Source organism: Mastigoproctus giganteus, chromosome 4 (genome assembly GCF_048544385.1).
Source record: "Mastigoproctus giganteus isolate SK-2022 chromosome 4, ASM4854438v1, whole genome shotgun sequence".
Lineage (NCBI taxonomy): Eukaryota > Metazoa > Arthropoda > Arachnida > Uropygi > Thelyphonidae > Mastigoproctus > Mastigoproctus giganteus.
In genome coordinates this window covers 161,108,178-161,125,664 of record NC_143578.1, presented here as the reverse complement: position 1 = coordinate 161,125,664, position 17,487 = coordinate 161,108,178, and the positions used below count along the sequence as shown (strand labels likewise).

Sequence of the window (17,487 nt, the reverse complement as noted above, 5' to 3'; positions counted from 1 at the left end):
TGTGTTTATTTTTTCTATGTCCATTTGTTCAGTTGCTTTGGAGTTTTTAGGTCGGTCTTTGTTCTGTTGCTGATTTATTGATACCTGTTTTGTATGAATAGAAATTGGAGTATTCACTGTTTTCTCCTGTTTTTGTGCCTTCAATCTAGATAAGTAATTTCCATGCTTTTGGCAGCATGGAAATTTCGGTTTGAACTGCTATTGATTTATATTGGATCACTGCTTGTGCATATGTTGGCTTGTTTGTAGGCCATGGCTCTACTATCCTCCTTGCTTCTTGGTACATTGTGTTATGTTCTGTTTTGTATTATCTTTAGCATTAGTAGAAACGTATGATGCAAGAAAGCAAGCTTATACAGCATCAGCCAAAAAAAAAAAAAAAAAAAAAACGCTCCCATTTCACCCCTCCGTTCGTTCCAAATACCTGTTCAGCACAGCCTTAAATTTATTTAGGCTATCAACTTCCACAACAAAGCATGGCAGTATGTTCTTCCAACCAACTACCTGCTGGCTAAAGGCAAACTTCCGCACATCTATCCTAATCTGTCTTTCCTCAATTTGAATTTATGCCCTCTCAGGTGATTATTCTGAGCAAGAGGAAGAATCCCATCAGAATTGAGCATGCTCAAACCATTCAAGGCTTTATACACCTCAATCAGATCACCTCGCAGGTGCCTAGTCTCCAGAAACTGTAATTTGCAAAATTTAAGCCTTTCTTCAACCCTTTGTTCCATTCATTAATCTTGTTGCCCTTCTCTGTACTCGATCCAACAGCTCTACATCCTTCTTAAAATGAGGCCTCCAGACCTGTATACAGTACTCAAGGTGTGGCCTGACCACTGCCTTATACAAGGGAATAATCACCTCCTTAGCTCTGCTAGAAAAATTCCTGTATATCATTGACAAGACACCACGAGCTACTCTTGCAGACCATCTGTACTGCTCAGAAAACTTCATATTTGCCTGCACAATTACCCCCAGGTCCTTTTCGTTCTCTACCACTGTCAGTGTAGTACCACAGAGTTGACACGTCACTCTGGGGTTACTGCTTCCCATATACCCCGGGGGCTCACATCTGGTGAGTACAGGCTTGGCAAACCCAAGGTCCTGAGCTGGATATCATCATTCTTCTCTTTCTTGGTGATTCCTTTGTACTTCTCTCTCTCTCTCTCTCTCTCTCTCTCTCTCTCTCTCTCTCTCTCAGGGGGTAACTCGGGAATTTTTTATTTATTAAGGCTGGTGCAGCATAAGCCTCAGGCTTCCTTGTACCATATGGCTAATAATAATAATATGTAGTACTTTACATTTGTCAATGTTAAACTTAAATTATTTCTGAATTAGTTTCTCTTGTTTCCGTTTTTTGTATGTTTCTGAGTAGGCTGGGTATTCCCCTATCCAGTTTGTATATTTCAAGATGTTTGCAGAGCAAACTGTAGTCTTGTGTTCTTTAGAACCACATTTTGCACAGGTTTCTGAATGCCATTTCCAAATATCCAAATTTCTGAAATTTGTAACATCTCAATGGATTTGCTATGTACTATCTTATTTGGCAGTTCAAATTTCCAGCTTTGACTGTTGTTGGAGGTTTCAGAGTATTAAAGGTTATGATAAGAGTTCTTGTTGGAATTACACTTCCATACCTTTGGATATTAATTCTCTTCACTCCTGTTACTCCTTGGCTTCTCAATTCTTCTGTGAGCTCTTTCTCTGACACATTTAAGAGATCCCACTTGGAGATCATCCCTCTGGAAGAATTTAGCTTGTTGTCTGGTTACAACTACTTGTATTCTTCCAAAAATTCTTGTTGATAGCAACTTCTGGTTTTGGGATTTTCTGTTTCCAATAGTATTGTCCCCGGATCTCAGGTGTTGAACCGACTTGGGAGATCCTCCTAAATTCTCTAATGTTTTTTGAATTACAAACGGAGACATACATCCTAATGTATGGTCTCCTGTCGCATGTACGACAATATATGTCGGTATTTTGGTGGGTCCATATCTGTCTTCCATCTCTGTCTTTGTGTTTTCTGTATCACTACTTGATAGGGCTTTCTCTCTTGAAGTCCTGTAATGTTAGTAGTTATTTTACTACTCATGTTTGCTCTTTTGACCCTGTGAGTGTTACCTTTTCTCTCACAGCTTACCAGCCCCGCCACATGGAGGCAAGAGCCTCCACAAGGTCATTTTACTTCACTTTCTGATTGTAAGACAAAGAGCTGGTTGACAAAAATAAAAGGAAGTAGTAGTAGTAGTGGCATGTGATGCAAGAAAGCATGTGTATGAGCTTATGCAGCATCAGCCAAAAAAAAAAAAAAAAATCACACCATTCCCTCCAAATGCCTGTCCAGTTCCTCCTTAAATTTATTCAACCTATCAACTTCCACAACGACAGATGGAAGTTTGTTCCAGCAATTAACCACCCGCTGGCTAAAGGCAAATTTCTGCACATCTATTCTACATCTGTCTTTTCTTAATTTGAATTTATGCCCATGTTTAACTTTAGGTTCGTAATCTGAACAAGTGGAAGGATCCCATCAGAATTCAGCGTGCTCAACCCATTCAAGGCCTTATATACCTCAATCAGATCACCGTGCAGGTGCCTAGTCTCCAGCCACTGCAATTTGCAGAACTTAAGCCTCTCTTGGTAAGAGGATCCCTTCATTCCCCTCAACAATCTTGTTGCCCTTCTCTGTACACGCTCAAGTAAATCTACATCCTTCCTAAAATGAGGCCCCAGACCTGTACACAGTACTCAAGGCGTGGCCTGACTATTGCCTTATACAGAGGGATAATCACCTCCTTTTTTCTGCTAGCAAAATTCCTATATATCATTGACAAAACCCCATGATCTGCCCTGGCAGCCTGTCTGCATTGTTCAGAAAACTTCATATCTGCCTGCACAATTACTCTCAGGTCTTTTTCATTTTCTACCACCTTAAGTGTAGTACCACACAGTTGGTACGTTTCTCTGGGGTTACTTCTACCCATACGCAGTACTTTGCATTTGTCAAGGTTAAACTTCAGTTGCCACTTCTTAGCCCATCCGCCCAAATTATCTAGATCCTGTTGCAGTAGCACACTACCATTACTGTCATTAACAACCTTGCCAACCTTTGTATCATCTGCAAACTTCGACATTAAGCCTGATATACTTTCATCAATATCATTGATAAATATACAAAACAACAGTGGACCCAACACCGAACCCTATGGGACTCCACTAATAACATTAGTCCACGAAGAGCAGCACCCATTGATTACCACCCTCTGTCTTCTCCCACTTAACCATCCTTTTATCCATTGTAGCAACTTACCCTTAATACCATTCTGCTTCAATTTGTACAATAGTCTTTCATGTGCAACAGTGTAAAAAGCTTTCCTGAAATCCAAATAGATGATATCAAAATTATTTTTTGCATCCAGTTCCTTTGTAACCACATCATACCCTATCAAATTTGTCAGACAAGACTTTCCCTTAACAAACCCATGCTGTGTCTGAATTATTGCTGCAGTCTTGTGTCTAGATGATCCTGCAATGCATCTTTAACCAGTGACTGCATTATTTTACCCGGAACAGAAGTTAAACTAACTGGTCTGTAATTACTAGTCATTTTCTGTCTCTGGTTGACAGCTTGTTGGCTCTAAAGAGGGAAACATATTGTGTTCCATACTGGCTCCTTTTAGCCCTTGGCAGATGAACTTTTCTGTCAAGGTTACTGGGCCCACCATGGGAAGACAGGAGCAGTGCCTGGTGTGACCACGCAAAATTAGTAGTAGTTAGTATATAAACTATGAAAAATAAAGAAAGGTAGGTTACTTTCCTTTCTTGCTCTGTAACAGTATGTTTGATACAAGAGCTGCTAAAAGAAAACTAGAATTCACCTTTTAGAAAATTGCAGTGAAAGCACAGAGAAGTCACTCAGTCACAATCGCTTGGCACGATGGTCAGCTATTCACCACCAAACACCACTGCAATGCATACTGAAAGCACTATGAAGAGACATTAACAAATTATATATATAAGAGTACATGATTAATAATGAACACACCTCATCACAGAGTGTAACAAAAAAAATTTCCAAAATAAAAAATAAAGAAATTAAACAAACAAAAAGAAGCAGATGAGAAGAAACACACAAAATGATTGTGGAATGCTATCATGAAATTATACTGTAATCAAAATGTAATCAGAAAATATAGCTTTTATTAAAACATGTCCATTAGGCAAATGACTGAAGGCCAGTGTTTCCTTTATAAAAGGCAGCATACTATTTGAGAATCACAGAAATATAATAAGAAATCAAACAAATAAATAAAAAAAAAAAAAAAACAAAAAAAAACAACTTACCTACATGAGCATGTTTAAGAGCACCAACATCATTTGTTCCATCTCCACACATCAATGTAATAAATCCTAAACTTTTTAGTGTTGTTATCACATATTCCTGTAAAGAAAAATATATGCCAAGCTGTGATACAGATTTGTGTACATGCCAATACAGATTTGCAAACATGCAAAATTTAGAAATCATTGATCATAATAATGTTCAATGTTATAAAAAAAGTATATTTGTAGTGTGACTGTATGAAATCATAAGCCTGTTAAAAGCCATTCTTATCAAGCAAAAGCCTGATCTTGCTTAAAGGCAGTACCCTTTTAATACATTTAACTGTTTCTGTTGCATATATAAATTTTAAATGGCTCCAAAATGAAGTGTTGTGGTGTTGTTCATTCTGATGTAGTCACTAAATGAGTGCTATATCAGTAAAGGCACATGAAATAGATAGCTATTCAATATAGGCACACTGACTGAACTTTGTGCTATAAAAAAAAAAAAAAATATATATATATATATATATATATATATATTATTGAAATTACCATATAAAAATTAATACAAATGCCAGTAGTATGGCAAAACTGTAGGGAAAAAATTTAACATAAACCTAACAATTAATCGTAATAGGGTGGGAAGAGAAGGGGTAACAAGACAGAAACTGTAGTTGAAAGCCTCCAAATAATTTAGAATATAATTTAAACCCAATTAAAATAAATCCATTTTAAAATTTAAAATATAAAACCAATTGTATAACAATTTAGTGGCACCCCCTAGTAAGGTACCAGTACCGAAAAATGTGAAATATCACCCAAAGAGACTAATCAAACTACTAAAACAAAATAATAAAATAAAAATTAGACTGAAATTTGTCTTGTTACCCCTTCTCTTCCCTCCCTATTACGATTAATTGTTAGGTTTACGTTAAATTTTCACTCTACAGTTTTGCTATACTACTGGCAATTGTATTAATTTTTATATGGTAATTTCAGTAATATATTGGGTATCATGTGGAGAATGTGTATTTTACTTCCTCTAATGACTACTTCATATTTATTTTATTTTATTCTTTATCTATTTTTTTAATTTCATTACTCATACATATGTAAATCAGATGGTAGTAGTAGGTTTGACGTGCTAAAGCTGCGCCTGTACCACCATCTATAAATATATTTTCTGTCTCTATATAAGCTGGTTATAGCTGGTTAAGCTTTCAGTATGTCGGTGGTGCGGCTTTGCTCTGGAGTGCTAGTCAGTTCTACTGTTTTATTTTTCGCTGCATAAGGACCACCACTATGCAAATCCTCTGCATTTGTTGCTTGATTGGAGGAAGGAGGGGTGGATAGGTCCTTCGATTGGTTTGCTTATGCGACAATTTGTCTAGCGATTGAAATGCAGCAATTCCATGACCATAATTGGCCTCATGGTTCTCTGTTGATATGGGGGCATAATGGTCAGTCTATTTTTACTTTGTTGTTTTGTTTTAGTAGTTTGATTAGTCTCTTTTGGTGATATTTTACGTTTTTCGGAACTGATACCTTATTAGGGGATGCCGCTAAATTGTTATACAATTGGTTTTGTATTTTAAATTTTAAAATGGATTTATTTGAATTGGATTTAAATTATATTCTAAATTATTTGGAGGCTTTCGGCAACAGTTTCTGTCTTGTTACCCCTTCTCTTCCCTCCCTATTATGATTAATTGTTAGGTTTATGTTAAATTTTCGCTCTACAGTTTTGCCATACTACTGGCATTTGTATTAATTTTTATATGATAATTTCAGTAATATATTGGGTATCATGTGGAGGATGTGTTTAACGCCATGGATTGAGGATTGCAATCAAAAATGCATTCATTCCCCTTAGCAGAGAAGCCATTCAAACAAAAGCTTTAAATTTGTTTAAGAGAGTGTAAGAAAAAAAATAATGAAGTAGAAGAAACGTTTAGTGTGAGTGCTGGTTGGTTTAATCAATTTAAAAATCAAGTTCAGCTGCATGATGTTAAAATTACCGGTGAGGTGGCCAGTGCAGATAACTATGCAGCATCTAAATATCCCGATGTTTAAAAAAAAAATAATCAAAGATGGTGAATACACTGATCAACAAATATTTAACGTGGATGAAACTGGTTTATTCTGGAAAAGGATGCCTTCCAGGTATCTGGAAGGCATCCTTTTCGAGAACTTACATTTCAAAGAAAGAAAAAAACTCAACCTGGATTTAAAGTGTCTAAAGATCACCTAACACTTTTATTGGGAGGCAATGATCAAGGCAATTATAAATTGAAACCGATGCTTGTTTATCGGTCTCAAAATCCTCGCGCTCTAAAAGGCTACAACTAGCATTAGCATTAGTGGAGGTATATGATGCAAAAAAGCAAGCTTATGCAGCATCAGCCAAAAAAAAAAAAACCATTTCCACTTCACCCGTCCGTTTATTCAAAATACCTGTCCAGCTGAGCGTTAAATTTATTTAGGCTATCAACTTCCACGACAAGGGATGGAAGTCTGTTCCACCAACCAACTACCTGCTGGCTAAAGGCAAATTTCCGCACATCTATCCTACACCTGTCTTTCCTCAATTTGAATTTATGCCCTCTCGGGTGATTATTCTGAGCAAGAGGAAGAATCCCATCAGCATTGAGCATGCTAAAACCATTCAAAGCTTTATACACCTCTATCAGATAACCTCGCTGGTACCTAGTCTCCAGACACTGTAATTTGCAAAACTTAAGCCTTTCTTCGTAAGAGTACCCCTTTGTTTCATTCACCAATCTTGTTGCCCTTCTCTGTACTCGTTCCAGCAGCTCTACATCCTTCTTGAAATGAGGCCTCCAGATCTGTATACAGTACTCAAGGTGTGGCCTGACCATTTCCTTATAAAAGGGAATAATCACCATCTTATCCCTGCTAGAAAAATTTCTGTATATCATTGACCAGACACCATGAGCTACTCTTGCAGCCCCGTCTGCACTGCTCAGAGAACTTCATATCTGCCTGCACAATTATCCCCAGATCCTTTCATTCTCTACCACTGTCAGTGTAGTACCACAGAGTTGATACGTTGCTCTGGGGTTGCTGTTTCCCCATATGTAGTACTTTACATTTCTCAATGTTAAACTTCATTTTCCATCTCTCAGCCCAACTAATGATCACTTCCAGTTATTTGGTGATCAAATACGAAAGCATGGGTGACCCAAGCTGTGTTCACTGACTAGTTTTCAAGCTATTTTTGCCCAGCCGTTGAAAAATAGTGCAAAGGAAGCAACATCCCATTTAAAGTTCTACTAATTGTGGATAATGCTCCAGGTCATCCAACTACATTCGTTTCATTATGTGAAAATGTAAAAATCATTTTTTTGCCACCAAACACAACATCTTTGTTGCAGTCCATGGATCAATTGACCATCGCAACATTTAAAGCCTACTACATAAGAAAAACATTTGAATAGGCAATTTCTAAAACCACAGGAGACGATGCAATTTCCTTAACAGAGTTCTTGAAAAATTATAACATCAGACATGTAATAGAAAATATTCAGCATGCTTGGCAACAAATAACTGCAAACAACGTGTGGAGTGTGGAAGTGCATTTTGCCTCAATGTGCAAATATTAGTGGTTTCGAAGAAACTGTTATAGAAAAAATAACAAATATTGGAAGAGAACTTGGATTTCATGAACTAGAAAATGATGATGTTCGGGAAATTCTCCATTCACACTCAGAAGAATTGATTGATGATCTCCTACTTTTAGACCAACAAAGAGCATTTGAAGACGCCGACAATGATGCCGAAGAACAAGATAATGTGCAAGTGAAGGAGTTCACTCTCAAGAAATTTGAAGATATCTTTCGAGCTGTAGAAATCGTGAAGCAAAAAATTATGGATGCTGACCCTAACTTTGATCGAAGCAAACAAGCAAATTCACCGAGATGTGGATAAAGCACTCTGCACCTACCAGCATATGTACGAAGATTTAAAGAAGGAAAAAACAGTTTAGTCTACACTGCTAAAATATTTTGAAAAACAATAAAGATGTTTTTGTCAGTGTAAGCTTACCTTTAGGAATATTTAGAATTTTGTTGTTTTTATTTTGCTTTCTATAATTACAGTACTATATGACTTTGTTAATAAATTTAAATTATAAGTATATTCATTTTATCCTTTACTGTAATATTTCGTTAATAAACATATAAAAACTTATGTTTAAAATTTTTCATTACCTATTTCCGTCAAGCTGGAACCAATTACCATATTTTACACATAATTATAACTTTGAATAGCATGAATTCAAATAATGTGACTACTTCATGGGATTCATTAGTCGCACTAATCACGACCTAGCTGTTTTTTTTTTTTTTTTCTGATTTACAGCTCAGCCCAAAAGTAATTGTCTGTTTTTAGCTTTAAATTCCAGACTTTCAACCATTATTTATTTTTATGTGGATATTAAAGGAGTTTTTTTTGGCATGGGGAAAATTAAAGCACCTTAAAGGTAACTTCTCAAATATAGGTGGCAGGAATGTGTTAATGGTTTTTTAAAATTTTAATGGCTTTTTAAAATATCTCCCCCTTCCTTCACAAAATATATCTTGAGTTAGCAAAATATATGTTAACATTTAGCCAACTAGAGATTTTGACAACAGTAAAGCCTTTGGAAGGAGAAATTTTTCTTTTTTAATATTAAGTGTTAAAAAAAAAAAATCCAAACCCACAAATAATTGTAAAGATTTTGAAAGTAACTACATTTAATATTGTTTAATGTATTTCTTAAGGCATCAAAAATTCATTGAACTATAACTAAAATCCCCTCACTGATGCTGTCATCACCCAAAGTCATCAAGATTGCACCTAAACAATGGAATATATTTAATCCGATATTTTTTTCCCTATTCAAGCTATGAAATTACTAACTCTTTTCTAACATAGATAACTTATAGCATAAGCTCCTACATCATTTGCAGATAAAAAAATAAAATGCAGTGTACAAGTTGCATTTTTGCACTGTCTATAAGTAATAAACAAAAGTATCAAGTAACAAGTCATTTCATTAATTTTAAGTTTTAATAAATTGGCATTAATCTCTTGTGATGTGAAATTAACAAACAAGTTGCCTTAGTATTGAATGACTAGTATGAAAAGTATGATATATGTTGTCACTTAATAATGTAGTTCCATAGAAGTACTTATGGCACTTCATTGTTAGCTGATTTTCATTAGCTAATAAATAATAATGGTAAGATGTGTGTGTGGCCAATTCACAGTCTAGGAAGCATTACTTTTCTCTGTGCTTTTTTTTCTGATGTTGGAGTCCTATATTTATGGATTAGGTTTTATTTCATGCAATTTACTGTAAATTTAGTTTCTCCATAAATGGGCCCTATTGTCTTCACTTACTCTTCTAATAGTTGGTCTAAAGTCAGTGTAAGGGCCTATTTATTTTGTTTGGTAGCCATGATGCTAACTTTGTTTGGTAGCTGTGATGCATTATCTGCTTCGTCACTGCCTGCTATTCCAGAGTATCCTGGAATCCAACAAAGAGTTATTTCAGAGTGATTTTTTAACAGAGGTTGACTAGAATGCCAATTTCCTGTAGGATGGGATGATAAGAAAAATATTTACTCTGTGTGGCTGACATGGCACTGAGCAAATCAGCAAAAATTAAAAAGAGTGATAATTGCTCACCTATCTCATTTAATGTAAGCTGGATAGCAAATAATTCTGTAGAAAGTATGCTGTACTTAACCAGAAGGGATTTTGAGACTGCATGTGAGTGGGATTTAGAATCATCAACACAGATTATGAGTTTCCCAGTATGTTATGAGTATGATTTTGATGGCACATTGGCAGCTGTGGCCATAATGCACCAAATCAAAAAATAAAGCTAATACAAAAATATTGGTCAGCCTAAAAACAGGCTACCATGTCAAAAAGGTAAATATGATACTATGGTTAAAAGTTATATAAAAAGTATAAAAATATAAACTTAAATCATTGTATATAAATTGATTGATTATAAAAAGTTAAAAATGTCGGACATGTTGTCTCTGTTGTCTCTGACTGAGTGTAAATGGTTCAGCCAGATCATTAAAAGTTCTAAAAATTGCTTCTCTGAAGACAGGACATTCGATAAAAACGTGACAAACAGTTAAAATAACGTTACACATCTCACACATAGGTGGGCCATCTGCCCTCAGCAAAAAGGAGTGTGTTAGATGACTATGGCCTATGCGGAGCCGAGCAAGAACAACTTCCTCTCTTCGGACCCTGCATAGACTGGACTGCCACTGCATGATTAGAGGCTTAATATGATGTAGTTTATTTGCCATCTGTCTGTGCCAAAAGTCTTGCCACTGGGAATACAATTTAGACCATATTATTGCATATAGTTTATATTCAAAAACAGGATAGCGTAATTTGCCTACTCCTTCCTAACCTCCTTTGTGACTTGATTACAAACTAGTTTATACCTGTCCAAGGCTTCTGTGTCACCTGATACTTTATATGCATCCCATACATTCTTCTTCTCCTGCCACAAGCCTCATTAATTCTTCTGACATCCATTTAGGCTTAAACCTTGAACAGTATTTCTTAGTTGGAATGAAAGGCCTACTAGCCTCCAAAATTAAGTCCCTGAAGGCTTCCTATTTAGAATTCAACAGTGGTAACATCATCAGTTGATCCCACTGTACAGAATTTAAAAACTGTCTGAGACCTCTATAGTCACCTTCACGAAAAGAAAAGCCCTTTCCTTTAGCCTTTATTGTAGTTACATATTTAAATAATTCCCACATCAGTACATTGTGATCACTGTCACCCAGTGGTTCCTTTATCTGCAAATTCTTAATGCATGAATAATCACTGCTGATAATCAGTTCAAGAGTATTACTCCCTCTGGTTGACTCTCGAACATGTTTCTGTAGAAAACACATCATCCAATAAATCCACAAAAGTCTTGCTAGTATACGAGTGAACAACCCACAAGTTCCACGCAATATCTGGAAAGTTAAAATCCCGCATATCTTATAAGATATTCTGATTTACTGGCCTACTCTATTTCTCTGCACAATTTCTCATTATACTCATTAGATTCATTAGGCCTATAACACACACCTACTCTCGTTTTCTCTTTCCCAGTACTTACATCACACTGCGCTGACTCAATACTGCATCATTCACCATAATCAGTTGGATGCACTTCCTTAGATTTGTTATGTTTCTTAACTAACAGCATAACCCCTCCTCCCTTACTGTCCTGTCTATCATTCCTGTGCACATTGTACTCCCCAAATTCCAATTCTGCAGTGCTTATATCTATATGATACAATGTCTCTGATATCCCAGCAATATCTGCCTTTGATATCTTGACTAGCACTTCAAGCTCATCAAATTTATTAACTATACTCCTAGCATTGGTGTACATGGAATTATACATGCACCTGTGCCTACTCTTAGTTACCCTAACATAATATTAATGTATTATTAATGTACAGCCCATGTTTTTACTTGTTCCACTATGATTCCCAGCAGTCCTGGAAATCTCCATTACCTTGCTTTCCAGGCTGCTGCTCATTCTAATAGAAGCAGTGCAGGAATCACTTTTCCTTCTGCCTGCGGCCACTATTAACCTTTTAGTCTGTGTATCCCTCGAAGCTAGCAGATTTCCGAACAACCTAACACTGCCTCGATAGCATCAGCAAATATTCTTGCACCCTTACTATTTAAGTGTACCCTATCCCTGTAGAAGCAGTGTCTCCTATCAACATGCATAGACCAGGCTGAAAAAAAATTCTACCCCTTGAGTCTTGCACAATCTCTCCAGGATAGAATTGCAGACACTTTCACATTCAACCCTAACTCGCGACTTCTTTTCAACATTGACCTGTACTTGTTGAGTAAATCTGCAGATCTTTTACTCAATGTCATTAGTTCCAACGTGTACAACAACAACATCACCTTTTGTGCCTTTAAAAGATGATATCTGCTCTACATTATCATCAACTTTTGCCCCTGGCTGACATACCCTGGTCCTGTTCCACCTGTTCTTCTTGCATAGTATATTCTCCATCTCCCTGACAATAGAGTTACCAACAATAACTAGTTTCTTTGGGACCAGCACATTCTGCCTTGGAGATTACTTCTGGTTTGCCTGATGCATAGGAGTGAGCTCTGTTGTTGAGCTGGGCAGCTGAGAGCTTGATGGACCTCTCATATTAATTTCTTCAAGGCCATTTACCCTACACCTCAAGCTCTCATAGATGCCCATCAGAACGCTGAGTGATGCCTAATTTCTTGACACTTTAGACACCTAGCCCACATCTGCCTTGGCTAGATCATGTCCTGTTTTAGAAAGGTCGGCAAACATTTCACATTTCACATATTTTTTGAGCCTGTGATGTGTTGGAGAATTGTCCCCTGGGTTTCTCCCCTGAGTCACAGCACTCTCGCTAGTCAGTGATCTTTGCTTCGCAGCTCTAGTCTGGGTCATGATTATTTCCATTTAATTACAATTTAATTAACAATGAATTTTAATAAGATTAATATTATTTTTGATTTATTGATAATACTATAATAAATTATTATTATAAATTATTAAAATTTGAAAGTGATCTTCATTAAAAATTCATGTTTTGAAACACGATCATCTAAAACATTCTAAAGTGAATTTTTCCATTAAAAACAAAAACAGGCAAACTACACAGGATATCGCTGTTATAGTTCCAGTGTTATAGTGCCACATTGATTAATCATAAAAGTTAATTTAATTTGAAAGAATTGTATATAAGCTTAAAACTGTAAATTTTGTAAATCAAAAACATGGAAATTGAAATTACATTGCTTTATTTTGGAGAAGCTGTCTTACTTTTCAATATTACACAGAAAACATTAAGGATACCGAAAGACAGATAAACATACTAAAGCCTATGATGAAATTTTAGGAAGCCAAGGTACACAACTTAGAAAAATTTCATTTTTTGCTTATGTTAACTAATAAATATGTCTACTATTTTTTGGAATAGCAGGAGGGACACAGTTAATAGTTCAGAACCTTTAGCAAGTTTAAGAAGCTGTTCTTTATTAATAATGTGTTTGTGGTTTTAAGAGAACCATATTTTAAACAACACAGATACACATCTTTAAGAATTTCTCCAGACTTTAAACTTAGATCTCTCCAAACTGAGTGAACAGAGGATTCCAATTCCAGAGATGCGCAAATATATCTTATACTCTATGCAGGAAAATTCTGAAAATTGAGACAAAGAGACATAAATTCTACTTTCAAAACATCAATTCTTAACTATCAGTTTTCGTGAATATGAATGAAATAACTTGAAACCTACTACATCATATATTTTGATACAAAGAAAAGAACATACCTTTTGCTTTGGTGCAACTCGAGCGAACACTCTAATATATGGCAGTATCTTTTTAAAGAAATCTGCTTTATAGCTACTTAAATAGGTCATTGCCTAATTAATAAAAAAATAATAATAAAATGGCTAAGTAAAATATATTATTTAGAGAAATGCATTTTTTAAAACTTCAAGGTATAAAAAGTAACAATAATAAATTAAAACTAAAGGGTCATAAAATTATTTTGAATCATACAAGACTCAAATTATCCAGTTTTCCTAGGGTTAAAGTTTTTTTTTAATACATTAATCAGATTTGTTTTTCCAGGTCATATTCAATTCATTTTTTGACTTGAATGTGCATTTTATATATGTGGTCCTTGCTGGAATTATAATGCCTGAAAAGCAATACCGTACTTACTTCTTCGTGCTTACTTACTTCAAAGTATACACAAAATAGTTATAATTAAAGTGTGTCATTTCAGTTGGCTCTAAGTGGAAAACTAGTAAGAGTAGAAAGATGAAATTTGGAATGGGCAACACTATCCAATGCATATAGAAATGGAAACTATAAAACAAGGGGGGAAAAAAACAAAAACGTTTGCATTTTACACTGTGCCAAAATGAAATCTACATCACTGTCTGAAGTCTCAAAGAGGCATTATACGGGACAACAGTTCGTGAAATGGTACTCCAAAAGAAGATTGTGCTTAGAGAATACTCATGTTTAAAAAGACTATGAAGAGGTCCACCTTCCAAAGGTGGACCTCTTCATATAAAACAATGAGAAGATATGGGTAACTTATTGATGCCTCATGGCAGTCACAGCAATTGTTGTTGAAGAGATTGCTGTTTTTGTTGCTGAAGGTACAGCATGAAAATCAACATTTGTGCATTAAGGGCAGGGTTAGTAGAAAGGTAAATGATAGTAATCAGGGTATGCAACTGCAATAAGAACGAGAAAAATAAGGGAGATGAGCTGAGAGGTGGTAATTGAAGTTTAGTATTGACAAATGCAAGGTACTGCATATGGACAGCAGCAATCCCAGAATAATTTATTAACTGTGTGCGGCAGTATACTGCCAGCACTGGAGAACTGTGCAGACACTTCTAGGACAACTCATGGGATTTTGTCAATGATATACAAGAATTTATCAGGACTGTGAATCTGATACGGAAGCATGTTCGAGCAGAGGGAGTAATACTCATCTGATTATCACCAGTGATTCTTCATGCATTAAGAATTTGCAGATAAAGGAACCACTAGGTGGCAGTGAAAACAGTGTATTGATGTGGGATATACTTAGGAAGTAAATGGAAGTTTTTTTGCTTTCATGAAGGTGACTACAGTAGTCTCAGACAGATTTTAAATTCTATATGGTGAGTACCAACTTCAAAATTAGCAGAGGCATTTTATGCAAGAAAACAAGCTTATAGAGCATTGGCCAAAAAAAACCCTTCCCATTTCACCCATCCAATCACTTAAAATGTTCGTCTAGTTCAGCCTTAAATTGATTTAAGCTATCAACTTCCACAACAATAGATGGAAGTCTATTCCTGCAATCAACGATCCACTGGCTAAAGGAAAACTTCCGCACATCTATTCTACAACTGACTTTCTGCAATTTCAATCTATGCCCTCTCAGGCTCTTAATCTCAGCAAGCAGAATTGTCCCATCAGCATTGAGCCTGCTCAAACCATTCAACACCTTAAACACCTCAATCAGATCACCTCGCAAGTGCCTAATCTCCAGATACTGCAACTTCCAGAACTTATGCCTTTTTTCATAAGTGCACCCCTTTGCTCCTCTCGACAATCTTGTTGCCCTAGTCAGTACTCATCCTAGCAACTCTATATTTTTTTTTTTTTTTTTTTTTTTTTATGAGAACCCCAAACACGAGAGGTATTATAACCTATAGTACTTAGTACCATGCTTGGGTTGGAGGTTGAGAAGACGAAAGAAGATATTTGTTCATATTGGACTTGAACTTCTGTAGATTGTAATTTTCAGGAAATACGTATGAAGGAAGGTTGTTCCAGAAAACGGCAGTTGAATGAATAAATGAGGAAGATGAAAAGTTGGTTCTGTGGGTTTGTAGTTGGACAGTAAATGGATGTTGGCTGGTGGCGGCACGTGTTCGGACTGTTTTGAAAGAGAGAGCGGGAATTATAGAAGCCAATTCAGAAGAACAGTGCCCATGGAAGTATCTGTAGAAGAGGCATGCAGCAGAAACAGTGCGTCTATGAGAAAGCGAGTGGAGAGACTCTGTTAGAGATGAATCATTAATTAACCTAACTGCCCTCTTCTGAATGGAATCAAGAAGCCTGAGAGAGGTTCTGGGGGCACCACCACAGATGTGGGAACAATATTCCATGGCAGGGCGGATTTGCGATTTATACAGAGTGAGCAGCTGTATGGGAGAAAAGTAACGCCGAGAGCGAAAGAGAAAACCAAGTTTTTTAGATGCAGAGGAAGCAATATTTTTAATGTGCTTGTGCCAAGAGAGATTAGAAGTCAGGGTAATCCCCAAAAGAGATATATCATTTTGCCTAGAAATCGGAGTGTCACTAAAGATAAGCATAGGAGCAGAAGAATCCTTTTTGCGAGATATAAGACAAGATTGAGTTTTACAAGGGTTGAAATCAACTAAGTTATCTTTGCCCCACTGGAGAATTACCTGAAGATCGGCATTTAAGGAATTGGCAGCAGATTTTCGAGAACTTGAAGCTGATTGAGCTGGACAAGGTTTCTCAAAATGGAAAGTTGAATGCAATGTGCTATCATCAGCAAAACTATGGATAGGATTTCCAGTCAATGGAAGAAGGTCATTGATATACAAGAGGAAAAGAGTGGGGGAAAGAACTGAACCTTGGGGGACACCGGCATTAGTGGAGAAGTTAGAAGACAGAGAGCCATCTACCATCACCCTCAGTGAGCGATCAGAGAGAAAACTGGATAACCAATTACTAAAAACAGTTGGCAAACCATAATATGGAAGCTTGTTTAGAAGACCTTTATGCCAAACACGATCAAAAGCCTTTGAGATGTCAAGAGCAACTACTTGAGTTTCACCGAACCTTTCCATTGAATTAGTCCATAAATGGGTAACATAAGCCAGAATATCACCAGTGGATCGACACTGACGGAATCCATACTGGCGATCGTTGATCAGACGGAAGGTTTCTAGGTAGTTTAAGAGTTGGCGGTTAATTGATTTCTCCATTACTTTAGAAAGAGTAGAAGTAATTGCAATGGGACGATAATTGGATGGGAGGGATTTGTCACCCTTTTTAGGAACTGGCTGGATATGAGCAAATTTCCAAGCAGAAGGAAAAACACCTTTGGAATAAGAAAGTGAAAAAAGGCGGCAAAGAATAGGAGTAAGTTCAGGAGCACAGGTTTTGAGAACAAGTGGAGAAATACCATCAGGACCTGGAGCTTTCTTAGCATCAAGATTCATCAAAATCCTTCTGATATCCTTTTGACGGAAGACCACAGGAGGCATTGAATGGAGCGTGTTAGGAATGGTGGGAGGTGTTTTACCAAGATCATTAATACATGAGCTCGAAGAAAAATGGGATGCTAGCAGGTCAGCTTTATCCTTGGCTGAAGTGACAACAGAACCATCTGGTTTGGACAGAGGTGGGAGCAGAGATGGGCAAAAGTTGCGGCCAATAGCTTTGGCAAGAGACCAGAATGCTCGGCTACCATTAGGGCAAGAAGCAAGTTTTCTACTCTTAGCCTGTTCAAACTCTAGTTTGGACTGATTAATAACTGCTTTACAATTGTTGCGAGCT

General features: G+C 36.5%; 1 protein-coding gene across 1 annotated transcript in view; it reads right to left on the bottom strand.

Moving 5' to 3' along the window:
- LOC150087146 (endoplasmic reticulum transmembrane helix translocase) overlaps nucleotides 1-17,487 on the bottom strand; it is a 760,787-nt gene that overhangs the window by 181,894 nt on the left and 561,406 nt on the right. Inside the window, exons 17-18 of the mRNA XM_090371851.1 lie at nucleotides 13,713-13,805; nucleotides 4,348-4,444 (exon numbers count right to left, since the gene is read on the bottom strand). Coding sequence (XP_090227977.1) covers nucleotides 4,348-4,444; nucleotides 13,713-13,805 — 190 coding nt within the window. The remainder of the gene's footprint in view (nucleotides 1-4,347; nucleotides 4,445-13,712; nucleotides 13,806-17,487) is intronic.